At 43.1% G+C, this 15,355-nt stretch overlaps 1 protein-coding gene across 21 annotated transcripts in view; it reads left to right on the top strand.

The window, feature by feature from the left end:
• The first annotated feature begins 8,603 nt into the window (after window positions 1-8,603).
• The window catches only part of BCLAF3 (BCLAF1 and THRAP3 family member 3), a 66,644-nt gene continuing 59,892 nt past the window's right edge, over window positions 8,604-15,355 (top strand). For 3 of the 21 annotated variants that reach the window (XM_032619649.1, XM_032619644.1, XM_032619647.1), the window contains exons 1-2: window positions 10,780-11,300; window positions 11,382-11,428. Coding sequence is in view for 1 of the 21 variants with exons in the window: in XM_032619662.1 (XP_032475553.1) it covers window positions 9,533-9,579; window positions 11,128-11,300; window positions 11,382-11,428 (267 nt within the window). In the remaining 20 variants the exon portion in view is untranslated. Of the gene's footprint in view, window positions 8,745-8,852; window positions 9,580-10,777; window positions 11,301-11,381; window positions 11,429-15,355 lie in introns of those variants that run through there. The other 18 variants (XR_004348056.1, XM_032619657.1, XM_032619653.1 and 15 more) reach the window with 12 other exon arrangements.

The following is a 15,355-nucleotide window of genomic DNA, read 5'->3' as shown; positions in this document are numbered from 1 at the left end:
GAAATGCCAAGTTTCATTCTTCTGGTTGGCCCTGAGGGATGGTTGAGTGCTAGGGGCAAGGTCTAAAGCAGCCAGCCTTCTGGACTTCCAAGAAAGCATTAAGGCAAGCTTTCCCCATCTCACGAAATGCAAAATGTAAGGAATAGAGTCCCAAGGAATTAAACTTTTGCTTAAAGGAACTTTGTTTTCGAATCAGAGCCCACAGCTCTCTGTTGGTTGTACTTGTCTTTGAACCGCATTTTCCTAGTAGCGCGTGCAGGCTTATCTCTGAGACAATCAGAAAGTTGTCACTACAGAGGTGATAGCTAGGAAGGCACTAGGTCCCGCAGAGTAGATGTTCGAAGAGCTTGTGGGGTTGAATGCAGCCCCCGCAGTGGGTCTTCATGGTTGTTTTAGAACAAACTGAATCTTGCTGGCATCACTGGGAGGAAAGAAGCGACTGCCGTCTGCTCAGTGGAACTGGCCTTCTGGAAGCTTCTCAGGGGCCACCCCTGTATGGTGACAGCTCCGATGGCTGGTATGAGGTGTTCAGCGTTCACCAATGGTAAGAAATTATCCAGAACGTGGAAATAAGGCCGAAAGATAACAGTGTGCCCTTACAAAGCCCTGTGACAGCATGGTCTCAACAAAGCAGCCCAAGGAGCCACTGAGTCTCAGGGGATGTGACTTCCTATGACTGCCTGCGTGCTGTGACCTAGAACCCAGTCTCCAGAGTTATTCACTTGTAGACAGAAAGTTGCGGATGACTTTTGTCCTATAGAAAAGCTACCTCCACAGGTTATTCCTGTTTGTCCCTGTAGAGCACTAAGCAATTTTGTATCTAACTTTGCAGTCTTCTCCAGCATTCTTTGCTCCACTAAGTACATGTGTGTGTTGCTGTGTGTATACTTACATCCAAGTGTGTGTCACAATCGGTTCTGTATCCTCCCTTGATCCGGCTTTGTCATCCTGTTTGTTAATGAGTTAAACACAGTCGGGGAGGAAGAAAATTTACCTCTACCCTTAGCAGCTTCTTCTGGCTGATCTAAGAATTAAATCGACGTGAGACAGACTAACAGGAGAAAGTCAAATTTAATTTCATCTATATGGGAACTCCACATACATGAGAGGGTCAGAGACCCCACATTTATGAAAGGTTCGAAGACAGAAAGGTAAACTGAGGTCTCTGTGCCATCCGAGCTGAGGAGTGGGATAGCGGCTGGGGGCTTCCCAGGACAGGAGCGTCGCCCAAAGAATGATAAGAAGAGCAGCTGTTTGGTATCAATAATTAGATGTTTGTCCTGCCATATAGATGGAGGCACTTAGATAAAATTTATTTCTGCTAATAACTCTTTTCTGGTCAAGAGAAAACAGCAACAATTTAAATTGTTCTAGGTAGTCAAAGGAGGGCAGTAGTTTCTCTTGAATCCGCAGGGTCTCAGTGACCTTTAGCTGAAGAGAATCCTTTTGCCACCTGCTCACTGTACATTTACGTCGCTATTAGGCTTTTAACCTTTGCGAAGTTGTACTTTGACAGTGAGGATGCCTTAAGTCCTCAGCAAGCTTTGGGAAAGTTTAAGCAGCTGCTCTAATGGCTTTAAAGGTTCATATTAAATGCTAGTGTCACGGATGTCATGGTGTGCCACCTACACGGCCCTCCCTTTTAGGACTGAGGTGTTTGTCTTTCTGGATGTCTCCTTCCAGATGCTGGAGGTACAGTTTGCTGAGGTTTGTTGGTGGAGTTCCTTTCTAAGAATTGCCCTTGACTGAAGGAGGCTGCCTCACCAAGGTTAAATCCCCTCACTTGGACAGCCTATGGATAGGCTGGATCCTGACTGGATTGCTCAGGTATATGAAGACCCTTGCCTCAAGGTAGGACAACTCAGAAGGGTTGTCCCAGCTTCAGAGCTCCCTGTGGGTTCACCGGAGGCCTTTGTTGAGAACGTATTGCAGCCCAAGTTCTGGCTGCTGCTTCCTTCACTCCCCTGCCCCCCTCCCCCAGCACTCCCCATGCCCCTCCTGTGTGCTAACTGGTCTCAGAGCCTGTTCCTGGAGAACCGGACCCGAGCCAGCTAGGCAGTGTGCTAAGAGCTTTCCACGTATTCTCTCCCTTAGCCTTCAGAAGGGCTTTCTGAGATAAGCAGCGCTGTTGCCATGTTCACTTTACCATGAGGGCCAAGACAGGTGAAGTCCCGTCATGTACAGCCAGGAAGTACGCAGCTGGGCTCCAAACCCAAGGTTTCCTTTGGAGCCTGTGCTTGCCCTGGCCCACCATACTTCCAAGTTCCTGCCTGGGAAATCACACAGGCTTATCCCCTAGAGGCTCTTGCCAGTCGACACATCTCCTAGTTATATTTGCAGGTTTCCCAATTGAGCTCACCCAGCTTCCCTCGCCAGCAGTTGTTGCTGATTTTGCAAATCCCTGGGCATCTTCTGCTGAGGGGATTTGGTCTGTCTATTGCTCAGTTCCAGCAGAATACCTGCACCCTCCGTCTGGGAACATGGACAGTTGGCAGGATAGTTTTTTTCCCCTCATCCAGGAGGAAAGCCGTGTCATAAATGCTCACTCATTAAGCACTTATGTGTGAATACCTACTCCCTACTCTGTGCCAAACAGTTTGCTAAGGATGAGGATAGAGCAGAGAACGAGACCAGATATTGTCCCCACCTTCCTGGAGCCCATAGTCTAGCAGGGAAGAGCGACAGTAGACAAATAATTTAACAAGTTCTTATTTGCAGTTGTGATGGGTGATGAGGTCAGGTTTGCTGTTATACACTTTCATATTATTACAGTTTGTGATGAGACATTTATTCGTGTGATTCTTGGAGTAATGTCTTGTCTATCTCCCTCACTGTAAGCCTCCTGACAGCAGGGCTGCCATATTCCTACTACCTAACACAGGTATTCAGTAAATATTTGTGAGTGAGTAAACACCGTTGTTACCGAGAAAAGTTTTGGATTCAAATCCATGGCCTCTGATCTACATATCCTTCTGCCAGACCCACATTCTATCATGAGATGACAGTCTCAGGGATCCTGGTTTTTGTCTTTGCATTGGATCCTCAGCACCTAGAATGGCACCCGCCACAGACGAGCCCCACAATAAATCTTTGCTGAATGAAATTTTAAAAATTGAGAATAAGTGTACTAGTTTTGATCATTCCACTATACACGACGCAAAGTAGCTTCAATATTAAGGTTATTCAGGAATCACACATAATATGTAAGAAGCTCCGAAGACAGCTAAATGACATCAGGATTCTGGGGCAGCACTTTTTTGAGTTTCTTGCCTCTTAGGAAGGCTGCTATGGCACCAGCATCCCATCCTCAATGCCGCTGTGTCAAAGTTGTGAAAAAGTTAGTGGCAGGCTGCCCTTTCTACTGCTCCCTCCTTCTATCAGGGAGGAAACTCTTTCCCGGAAGCTCCCAGAAGATTTCTGCTTCTCATTGGCCAGTACTAGGTCTTATACCGACCCCTAAGCTAATCACTGGCCAAAGGGAAGGAGATGACCGCGTGTATTAGTGAAGGTAATGCTGGCTTCTATAACAACCCCACCCTCCCCGCAAGATGCACAATGTCCCAAATACAATAGAACTTTTTTCTCCCTCCTGTGAAGTCCAAAACAGATATCCTTTATTTATTTTATTTATTTATTTATTTATTTTTGCGGTACGCGGGCCTCCCACTGCTGTGGCCTCTCCCGTTGCGGAGGACGGGCTCTGGACGCGCAGGCTCATCGGCCATGGCTCACGGGCCCAGCCGCTCCGCGGCACGTGGGATCTTCCCGGACCGGGGCACGAACCCGTGTCCCCTGCATCGGCAGGGGACAACCACTGCACCATCAGGGAAGCCCCAGATATCCTTTATTACAACTCTCTTTTGAGTGGTAATTCAGGGACTAGGCCCCTTCCATCCTGTAGCTCCCTCATCTTCCAATTTTGTCATGTTTTTCTGCATTAAGCTGACAGAATAGGGAAAGAGGATGGAGAAGACACACTGCTTTCCAACCACCCTGGCCTCTAAGGGACACGTATCATTTCCACTCACATTTCATTGATAAGAACTAGTCACGTGGCCCCACTTAGATGCAAGGGATGCTGGGAAGTATAGTCCCTGGCTGCTTTGTTTCTTACCAGGGATAGTACTATTCTGTGTAAGGGAGAGCACCAGTACTGGGTTGGCCAAAAAGTTCGTTTGGGTTTTTCCATAAGCTCTTACGGAAAAACCAGAACAAACTTTTTGGCCAACCCAATAATTTGGTGGCTAGTTAGTTGTCTCTGCTATGCCATGACTGGCTGAGACCAGAGCCGTCCAATGGAAATATAGTGGGATCCACATTTGTCATTTTCAATTTTCAAGTAGAGGGCCTGGGAAGAGAGGAGCAATAAATATTTTGACTGTATTATTATGAAATCTACCACAGGGTCCATTATGTTTTCTTTCCCTACCAGTCTAAGGGAGAGTGAAAATTGGTATGAACATTTAAGAAGAAGTTGTGGAGTACCTAACAAATATGGAGTTAAACAAAGCAAATTTATCAGGCAGATGAAAGGTTTGAGAGCTCATTGACTTTTGAACTGGTGTCTGGGTTGTGCCGGGACACAAAACCAGACCTGCTTATGGTAGAAAAGATATGTGAACTGAATCCATCAAGGATCCGGGCAAGAGCTTCCGGGGGAACACTAAAGATTTAAATAAGGTGAGTAATGAACTTTTAAACAATTAATCTTATTTTGCAGTAAGATTAAGTTTTAAACCTAACCTCACCATTCCTTTTTTGCCTTGCATCAATGTAGGTAGTTCACATCAATCAAAAAAAGTTTTTTTCAAAATAGTTGCTGACTTGTGACACCTTGTTTTGAAACCACAAATATTGTATTGCTTTCAGACCAGGGCCAAGCTGCTTCACATATTGCATTACAAAAGAGTTCATCAGAAATAATTTATGGAACCAGAGGGCTGGTAGCAGCTACCAAATCTTGCTTAGGAATTTGTCCTCCATCTCGGTAGGAAAACAGACATAAAGGCAGTGACTAGAATGAGCAAAAAGGAATCTGCAGCATAAGGCTGTCTAAAAACATTTTCTTCCAAATAATATAAATCATTTCTGTCTGTGCTCCACTGTTGACAAAGCCCTTTAAAAAGTAAAGGTAGAGAAAGGACAGTGACCACAAAAAAGTGCCCGTATCACGGGATGGAAGAAAAAGAGGAGGGATCAGGGCCAGCTAAGCATTATACATCAAATTTCACTGACAGTATTAAGCAACATAGCCAAAGTCAGATACTTAAGGAAAGAGAAAATTCACCTGGTCTGTCAGTCCTGACTTATAAACACTAATGTAGATGCTGAAGCCATGACCAACACAATACAAACCATCTAGACAAAAACTATGAGAAAAATCTGGGCCAACAGCATTGTCAAGGGATGAGAAAGCTATTCGTCCTACTTCTTCCTAATTATCTTATTCTCACATCAGCATTTAAAAAAGAAAGCTATACAGAAGGATGGCTGGAGATACATATCAGGGCAGCTGGCAGGTTTCCCCAGAAAACAGTGTCCCTCCAAAAAATGACAATAGGCACTTGATCTAAGTCTGTATCAAAGCATGATATTCATTCTCTCTCTCTCTTGCTCTCTCTTTTAATATGACTTTTTTTTTTCTGGTTTAAGAATTAGTACTTTAAAAACTACTCAATTTTATCAAGTCTCTACGTCCATCTTCTGGTTTACAGGGAATACAAGCCATAGAGAAGTGGTTCTCAAACTTGAGCATGCTTCAGAATCTCCTGGAGGGCTTGTTGAAACTATGCTGGGCCCCACCCCCAGAATTTCTGATTCAGCTTTAAAGCAGAAGCTTTAAGATCCAATGTATGGTCCCACTGTTGCTCCTTTTCTTCTGGTATGACACCAGTAATGTCTCAGATAGCATCAATTTCTTCACCCTGGTTCCCAGACAGAAGAACCAAGCTGACCCATGATGGACTTGAAATATAAGTGAAAAATAAGCATTCGTTGCTATAAGCCACTGAGATTTGGGGTTCGTTATCATAGCGTAATTTATTCTTACTAATATAGAGCCCTTGTATTAAGCATACTTGGCATTCTAGAGCAGGTTTGGATTTGCATGAAAATCAAAGAAAAAATAAATGGAAAGGCAGATAATATTTCATTTCTCTTAGGCTTGTTCTGCCTCTGTATGTGTGTGTGCTATTCATATACATAATCAAGAGCTATGAAACCTTATGCAAACTACTTAACCTCTCTGTCCACAGAAGCAGCATATATAGGGCGAGGGCCATCTCCTTGTGCTTATTATTAACCAGTAATAAGTCTGAACAAAAATCACCTTGTTCAAAGATGAAGCAAGAGAATGTATTGATATATATATATATATACACACATATATATATATATTTGTATACTTCATTATATATGTGTGTGTATGTATGTATATATATATATATATATATATATATATATATATATTTGTGAAATATAAAACCTAATCGTGGAAGAGAAAGAAGAGCATACTTATGAAAATGAATGACTACGGAATCCAAAAGAGGAATTTTATGACCAGTTTACCATCCTTTTGCAAGAAGGTAGGCTTTCTATAAAACCAGACCAGAAATTCATAAGGAAATGAAACGGTGAGATGGAAAGTCAATAGGATGAGTTGAAAGAGAAGGATGGGGTGGGGGGGAGAGAAGGAAATGACGGAAGGAAACAAAATTATCAATAATAGAAATTGAGTAAAAACAGAGGCAGAAATAATGCTTTTGGAAATCTTATCGGTAACATTGAAAGCAGATTGGAGGTCTACCAGAATGCTGAAAAACGGTAAACAGATGAAAACGATAAAACAGACGTTTACCACAAATAATTGCTCTTCCTAAAAGAGAGACCAGAACAGATGGAGCAAAAACAATTCTTGAAAGTAGAATGGAAGAAAACCTTCCTGAACTGAAGCAGATTAAAAGGTCCCACACCTTTTAACCAGACAGAAGGGATAATATGTGCAATGGAGTATTCATCTTAAACAGCAAACATTTCAGTATAGCCAGGGCATTGAGCGCAAAGAGGAGAGAAGTTAGAGGGGTAAGTATGAACCAGATAATCAAAGGCCTCATATACTATGCTGGGGAATTTCTCTCTGCAAAACAGGAAGCAAAAATCATGTATGAAGAGAGGGAAATGATCACTGGTATGTGGCTTAAAGAGAGTGGTAAGGGTTAGTAACAGCAATTACTGGAAATGAGAGTGGTCACGTAAAAGGATTCCTAAGAGGCACCAAGGCTGTCCACTGCGGTGAGTCTCCATAAATTTGTAGTGGTATCATTCTATTATAGTTGTGTGGTTTTTTCCTCCCAAGTAGTGCTTGGAAACATAGACGTGGGTATGGAAAATGCAGATAACTGGAGTGTTTCAAGGTGGTGGTTTGATGTTGGGACGTATCAAAGGGCAATTCAAGGGGCTCTGCTTACAAGAGTGGTTGAAGTCAAAGGCCATGGGCTTCAGTCCGGTAGAAGGTTCAGGGGATGTGAGAGCTCTGTGGTTTTTGAAGAACAAGTATATTGGGACTAAGGGAGAGATAGGACTACGAGGATGAGAATTGAGTCCAAATAAATGGGGTTGGTAAACTTAAGGTTTTAGCCATGAAGCAGTATAAAGCGATGGATGTCTAGATTTTATAGAATGGGTACCTGGGAATGTGTGGATTAAGTAGAATAGAGGTAAAGTCATCTGGACCGAGGAAGTTAAGGAAACATGGTTTAGTCATGGGTGTTGGTTTCATCAGGATGATGGCAGTAATTCAGATGGAGAGGAAAACTAATGCAGTCAGTAGACGACAGTGACAAGGGAGGGTAGAAGGTCCACCAGATGGGGTGGACCCTGAAAGAGAAATCTTGCGAGGGGTAAAAAGAACATCAAAGTGTCAAGTGAGAAAGCTCCAAGAGTGAGGATATGCTACCTTTGGGGTGATGGATGGAGTGTGGGAGGAGAGAAATCAAAAGAGCAGGTAAAAATGAGTCAGTATTTTGAACTGCACGGTGGAGGGATGTTGGTACCATTAACCTATTTGGGAGGTACAGAGGGGAGGTTTTTTTTTCTGGGTACAAGCTTGATTTGAGGCCATGGGGAATAGTTAGAGATTGAGTAGGTAGGAGAGAGGCCACAGCCTTGCAGGTTCAGGTAGGCTGGCTCTGGAAGGGCTTTGAGGGACAAGCCAGGGGCCGGAACGCTGTGGCGTATCTGCTCCGCTCATCTGCACAACGCTGGAAGGCCCACGGCACCAAGCTCCTGCCTCTGACTGAGGGGTGAACTCCGATCTCTGACCCTTAACCCCGAGGATCCATGGACCAGTACGCCCTGTGTGTGTTCTTTCCTTCCCGGCGGGCGGGCGGGCGGCAGATGGCGCATGCGCCCTGGACAGAGAGGCAGAGGTGGGAACGGCCGACAGAGGGCGCAGGCGCTCTTGGCCGGAGCCTCCCGGGCGGGGCAACCCTCGCTGGGAAAGAGTTGAGAGCAGAGGTCGGTGGGAAAGCGGGCTCCGCGCTGGGCAGCGGGCAGTGGGCGTGGCTAGGACAGGGGGCGGGGCGAGGCGGTTCCGGAAGGAAGTGGTTCCGGGTCCCGTGGCCCAGCTGCGGGAGCTGTGGTGCGGCTCCTGTGTGAGGCGGCGGCCGTGTGAGGGACGAGGCCTGAGGGTTCGGGGGCGGCGGCGGCGGCGGCGGCGGCGGCTGCTGCTGGAACTTCTCGGTCGGGTGAGCGGCCCTGGGGGGCGGGCAGCGCGAGGAGGTCCCGGCCTGCGGGGAGGGCGTGTCCGTCGCATGGGAGGGGCGGTTCTTGGGTGGCGGGTGGGGCGGCGGGGAGGATGCGGAGGCCCAGCTCGGGATCTCGGGGGACTGCTCCCCTGCCCCTGCCTCTGGCCACCGGACCGGTGCCTTATTTTAGACGTGGCGACCCGGGCACCTGCTGCCGAGGCCCCCGATCCTCGCCCATTGTCCGCAGGCTTCTGTCCCCGGCGATTTGGAGTGTCTTGTCATGGAGCCGGGGGGAGGGCGGGGCGGTGTCCAGGGACGGTGCCCTTTTCCCAGAGGCGGCTCCGGACGCATCGCCTGCGGGACCCGAGCCGAGGAGCCCCCGCTTTGTCCTTCTCAGGAGGCTCTCCTGCCGCGCAGCGGCATCTTCTCCGGTAACGTCCAGAATGAGTAGTGAAGGCTGCTCTTTATCCTGCATTGTAAAGTAAAACTTGTCTTTTTAGAAACGTATACTGCAAATTGGCGCATCTCCTGTGCTTCTTTAGGGTGTATTAGGAAACTGGGCCGGCCACTGTCAGGATTGTCCTGTCGGTAGGTCGGGAGGGAAAGAAACGTGAGAGAAACTTATCCTCCCAAATATTTTCCTGCCGAGGTGCTTCTCGAGCTGCCTCTTAGGTGACTGCTTTTCTTTTCTGGAACAAAGTAAAAACTACAGGTAGAAATCAAGAAAGTCTCTCATACTTCTGGCCAGGCAACCTTTTTAACGTATTTCTGTATGCGAACTGGTACGAATGAAAGACTGGAATTTGAAAAGAAAAGGTTTTGATGTGGATTCATGGTGAGTGCTTTATTTTTCAATGGTGTTTTAATGATAACGGTATAGAATGCTTTATTTTTTCATGTGGTATTTTTTAAAATGGCTGCTAAAATGTTCATTTGAAAGCCCTGCCCTTGCACACCCTCCCCAGAAGCTTTTAAAATGTCTGATTAGAAACATTTAGTCATATTTATATACAAAATTTCTAAAATATGCAAAACCACGGTGAAGAAGGTGCACTCTTTCACCATTCAAGTATCCATTGTGAATATAGTTACACTGAGGATGCCCCTCCAGTCTTTTTCCATGCAGAGACGAATGCATGAATTTTTCTAAAGTGGATTCTTTTTGGTAACTGTTTTTCTTTTCCTGGCTACGTAGCATGCCATTATTTGGCTGCAGTAATTTATTTAGTCGGTTTTTTTATTCTCAGTTTTTCACTACTTAAACACATTGTTGGTGAATTGTAAAACCTGCATGTCCATGATTACTTCCTTAGTGTACATTCCTAGATGATAGAATTGTTGGGTTTTTTAATGTGAATTTCCCTCTGGAAAGGATGTGCTATTTTGCACTCCCACCAACAATCTGTGAGTGTCCTTTTCCCCACCCTAGCAAAAGGCAACATTTAAAGGATTTCTATAAGAACACTTTGGGGCCACTTATATTCTTTTCCAACCAAGTACAGGTATCCTTCTCTGGCTATCACCTCTTTTTTTTTTTTTTCCTTCTTATTTGTTGATGGCAGTTTGGTTTCTCATCTTCTATTTCACCTTTACCAGTTTAGTAAAGAAGGGTTATCTAAGTGGGGCAAAGGCATTATAAAGTGAACAGATTTGAAGTCAGGGCTTCCTTGAATTCCAGTATATCTGATTACCTTGAACATGTCACTTACCTTTTCAAAAGGGACTATTTCCTCAACTCTGAATTAGAGATTATAGTGCCTTTGCCTTACCTTTCTTACAGGGTGATTTTAAGGGTCAAATGAGACATCTGTGGAGAGTATATTTAAACATACTTTGTCTCATTGCTGATTATTGCCATCTTGTAAACATTTCAGAGCACGTAAGCATCTTGATTTTTTAATGTAAATTTCTGAATTCAGAAAGCTGTTCTGGGCTTCCCTGGTGGCGCAGTGATTGAGAGTCTGCCTGCCGATTCAGGGGACACGGGTTCGTGCCCCGGTCCGGGAAGATCCCACGTGCCACGGAGCGGCTGGGCCTGTGAGCCATGGCCGCTGAGCCTGCGCGTCCGGAGCCTGTGCTCTGCAACGGGAGAGGCCACAACAGTGAGAGTCCCGCGTACCACACACACAAAAAAAGCTGTTCTGTGATACCCTTTGCCCCCACTCTTTCACCCCTTAAGTTTGAAGTATTATAATGCTGCCCTAGATTATATTGAAAATGATATCAGAGTTATGAAATTAGGTGAATGAATGAATCCACACATGTTGAAGGAGAAAATATTTAAAGGCACTATACATAAAGCTGAGGGGGACAGATAAAAAGCTAAATAAAACACAGTCCTTGGGATCAATGATAAATAAAACATAGTCTTTGTGCCCTACAGGCTACAGAATATCCAGGCAGCTAGGGAGCATAAAAGCTGCTTTCCAAATTTAGATGGCAATTTTAGATGTGTTGCAGGATGTCAACTATTCTCAAGTGTGCTAAAGTCCAATTCTGCTGACCGAGCATCTACGCAAATGACCAGGCAGTCTCTTCAGAGTCATCTTTATGAAGGTAGGAGTTGCAAGGTGGGGAAGTGTTAGTACTGGAGTCTGAGAACCTGGATGCTGATTTTACGTCTTTCTCTTGGGGCAGGTTGGTTAACTTTTATGAGGATTGGTTTCTTCACCTGTGAAATGGAGGTAATTCCAGCTTCCTCATAGGCTTCTGAGGATTAAAGGCTTGAGATAGTGTTTGCAAAACAGTGAACTAGGAAGTACTGATACTCATGTGATCCTTCTTAGCTAGTGAAGACTGAGCTTCTCTAGCGAAGAAACTAGGACTCTTCCAACTTTGTGTGGCTTGCCTCTAGCAGTCACTGGCACTCAGCAATGTTTGCCAAATTAACATAAAATGTGACCGCTGATAAAAATTCAATCTGGACCTTTGAAGAAGGTAATATGTAAATGTGTAATATTGGGAGAGGTTGACTACATTATCTGGAGTTGATATTAGGAATCAAAGGAAACATTGAACTAATTGGACCTAGACTCATTCCTACTATGACTGTCATTCTACATTATGTCCCCAATGCCATGCACATAGTCTCCCTTATCAACATTAAACCTGCTCAAGTTGCTCCCATTTCAAAACGTCTTCCCTAGACCCCTGTCACCCAGCTGCAACCCAGTTTCTCTCCTCCCATGCCAGACAAACTTGTTAGAAGGCGTTGGTATTAATTGGCTTTGTCAGTTTCCTTACCTTCCACTTAGTCCTCGAGCCATGTATTAACACTTTTCATTTCTTTTATTGGGTCTCTATGCAGCTGTTGCCATAAAAGTCTTCTACTTTTTTTTTTTTTTTTTTTTGCGGTACGCGGGCCTCTCACTGCTGTGGCCTCTCCTGTTGTGGAGCACAGGCTCCATACGCGCAGGCTCAGCGGCCATGGCTCACGGGCCCAGCCGCTCCGCGGCATGTGGGATCTTCCCGGACCGGACATGGCACGAAGCCATGTCCCCTGCATCGGCAGGCGGACTCTCAACCACTGCGCCACCAGGGAAGCCCAAAAGTCTCCTTTCTTGAAACATCCTTCTATGCTCTGGGGTTCCCTCCTTCCTCAGAGGATGTTCTTTCTCAGTCTTCTTGGCTGGTTCATCTCCTTGAAAGGTTGATGTTTCTGTAGGCTTGATCCTTCTAGTGATATATCAGCTCTGGAATAATGTATAGAGCATTGAGGCAATCTGATGTTTGAAGGTTTGGTAGAATTCCCCTGTGAAACGATCTGGGCCTGATGCTTTTTTATGGGATATTTCCTTAATAACTTTCTCTGTTTCTTTTATGGAAGTTGGTCCGTTTAAGCGTTTTAATGCAGTCAGTTTTAGTAATCTCTATTTTTCTAACAAATTATCTCTTACATCTGGGCTTTTAAATTTATTGGATATAATCTCTTACGATTCAAAATTTTTCTTCTATTTCAATGGTTATTTTCCCTTTGCTCTTTCTTATTTTGTATATTTGTGCTTTCTCTCTTTTTTCCTAGGCAAGTTATATAAGTTATTTAGTGGTTTATCCATTTTAATTTTTCCAAAAACTACAGAATTTTGAATTATTACTTAGATCTAGTTTCCTATTCTCTTCCTCTACTTTTGTTTTTGTTGTTTCCTTCCTTGTGCTTTGTTATTTTTTAGTTTCTTTTTTTTTACCTTGGAAATAAATTTATTTACTTTTATTCTTTCATTTTTATTGATAAATATGTTTAGTGCAATGAATTTTCCTTTGATCACTGCTTTAAATGCATCCCATAGAATCTGATATGTAGTGCTTTTATTGTCATTATTTCTTTAAAAATTTACCTTAGAGTACCCAGGAGTTGTTTAATAAGAGGTTTTAAAATTTCTAGGTGGAATTTCTCTTTTTTGTTTTTATTAGTAAATTCTAGTTTTATTGCATTATGATCAGAGAGTATTGCTTGTAATAGTTCTATTATGTGGAGGTTACTGATGTTTCCTTTGTGACCTAATATATGATTATTTTTGGTGATGTGGTGTGGGCACTTCAGAAGAGTATTCTCTAGTATCAGAGTGTAGAGTTTGATAAATATCCTTAAGATTTACCCTGTTGATTATGCTGTTTAGATCTTCTATCTCATTTTTGGCTTACCTAATCTGTCTAATACACCACTGAGAGTGGTATATGAAAGTCTCCTATTATTAGTGTTTCTATCTGTGTCTCCTTGCATCTGTTGTAGTTTTTGCTTCATAAAGGTGGTTGCACTGTTATATTCATGTAAATATGTGTATTTTTATTTGTTCTCTCTTCATCGAGGATTGTGGCTTTTAGCATTAAAAAGTGTCTTTCTTTGGCATGATGAATGCTTTGGGGCTTGAATTGTGCTTTGCCTGATTCTAGGTTTGCCACCCCTGCTCTCTTTGTTTCCATTTGCCTTGTATAATTTGGCCATCCTTTTATTTTTAACTTTTCACAATCACTTTGTTTTAGATATGTTTTTTATACAACTCCTTGTTTTGTGAGCCAAATTGTACCTGTTTATATTAGTAGATGAGTTAATAAGCCCACCACATTTATTGTTAGGACTGATATATTTGGTCTATCGTAATATTTTATAATCATGTGTATTTTGTTATATTTGCTATTTCTTTTTGCTATGAGGTGTAGTTTTTGCTCTTTTATTTTAAAAAGAGGAAGGTTTTTATTTTTGTTCTAATGGTTAACCTTTGTACTTACACCTTTTAAAATGCCCTTACTCCCCTGTTTATTTAGCCTGTTCTGTGTGTGAGAGAAATACATTTCATCCGTGAAGGCAAAGTAGAATAATGGTAGGCAACAGTGGGGTTCTGTATCCACTTCCAGCTCCTCACTACTGAGGAAGTGTGACAGCATCCAGCCACTGTGGCTGGGAGAATAAGCCATGCCCTGCTCTCCTGAGGTCTGGCTTCCTCTGAACTGCTGATCGCCCTCTTGTTCTGTGGGCTCTAACTTGGTCCCGTTCTGTGCTGCCAGTGTGGCGTCTTTGTTGTAAGGGCTTTCCTGGGCAATTCTTTGCATTTGTAAATGCTGAACTCACATTTAGTATGGGATCTCTCAGTTGATTTTTCTTTTTTTTGGTAACAGCTTTACTGAGATATAATTAACATACCACACAATTCACCCATTTAAAAGTCTACAATTCAGTGGTTTTTAGTATATTCACAGAGTTGTGTAACCATCATCACAGTCTAGTTTTAGAACATATTCATCCCACCAAAAAGAAACGCTGTGCCCACTCCCCCCAATGCCCCCCTCCCCCCACCGCACCTAGGCAACCACCAGTCTACTTTCTGTCTCTATGGATTTGCCTATTCTGGACGTTTCATATAAAGCAATCATACAATATGTGGTCTTTTGCAACTAGCTTCTTTCCCTTAGCATAATGATTTCAAGGTTCATCCCTGTTTGACTGTGTGTCAGTACTTCATTCCTTTTTATGGCCAGATAATATTCCATTGTACAGGGATACTACATTTTGTTTATTCATTCATCTCTCAATGAACATTTGAGTTGTTTCTGCATTTTGGCTCTTGTGAATAATGCTGTTATGAGCATTTGTGTACGAGTTTTTATGCAGACATATATTTTTATTTCTTTGGGGTATATACCTAGGATTTGAATTGCTGGGTCATATGGTAACTCTACGTTTAATTTTTTAAGGAACTGCCAGACTGTTTTGCAAAGTGGCTGCATCATTTCTTTTGAGTTTATTTTCCCCTGGGCACCTTGTAATTTATTATTCACTTCTGAGAAAATTTAGTCTTTTTCTCCCATTCTTTCCCCTTAGTTTGATTATTTTTCTTTTCTGTCATATCACTATGTTTTTTTGGTATGTTTCTGTTCGTAGTTTTTAAATTTCTGATTCAAGGTGAGTTTTTTAAAATATATATTCCTAAATGCTTTTGGATATATTTAATTCTGTTTAGAGTATACAGTTAGAGTTTTCTTCTGCTTCATGTTTTTTTGGGGGGAGGAATTTTCCTCAGTTGAGAAATTCTCTTTTTCCACTTTCTTGTAAACACATGGGGATCATCAGACTAAAATTTTTGCAAATCTAATGAGTATGAAATGGTATCTCTTTG

Source organism: Phocoena sinus, chromosome X (assembly GCF_008692025.1).
Source record: "Phocoena sinus isolate mPhoSin1 chromosome X, mPhoSin1.pri, whole genome shotgun sequence".
Classification (NCBI taxonomy): domain Eukaryota; kingdom Metazoa; phylum Chordata; class Mammalia; order Artiodactyla; family Phocoenidae; genus Phocoena; species Phocoena sinus.
The sequence above is the reverse complement of the archived record's forward strand: the minus strand, read 5'-3'. Positions and strand labels throughout refer to the sequence as shown.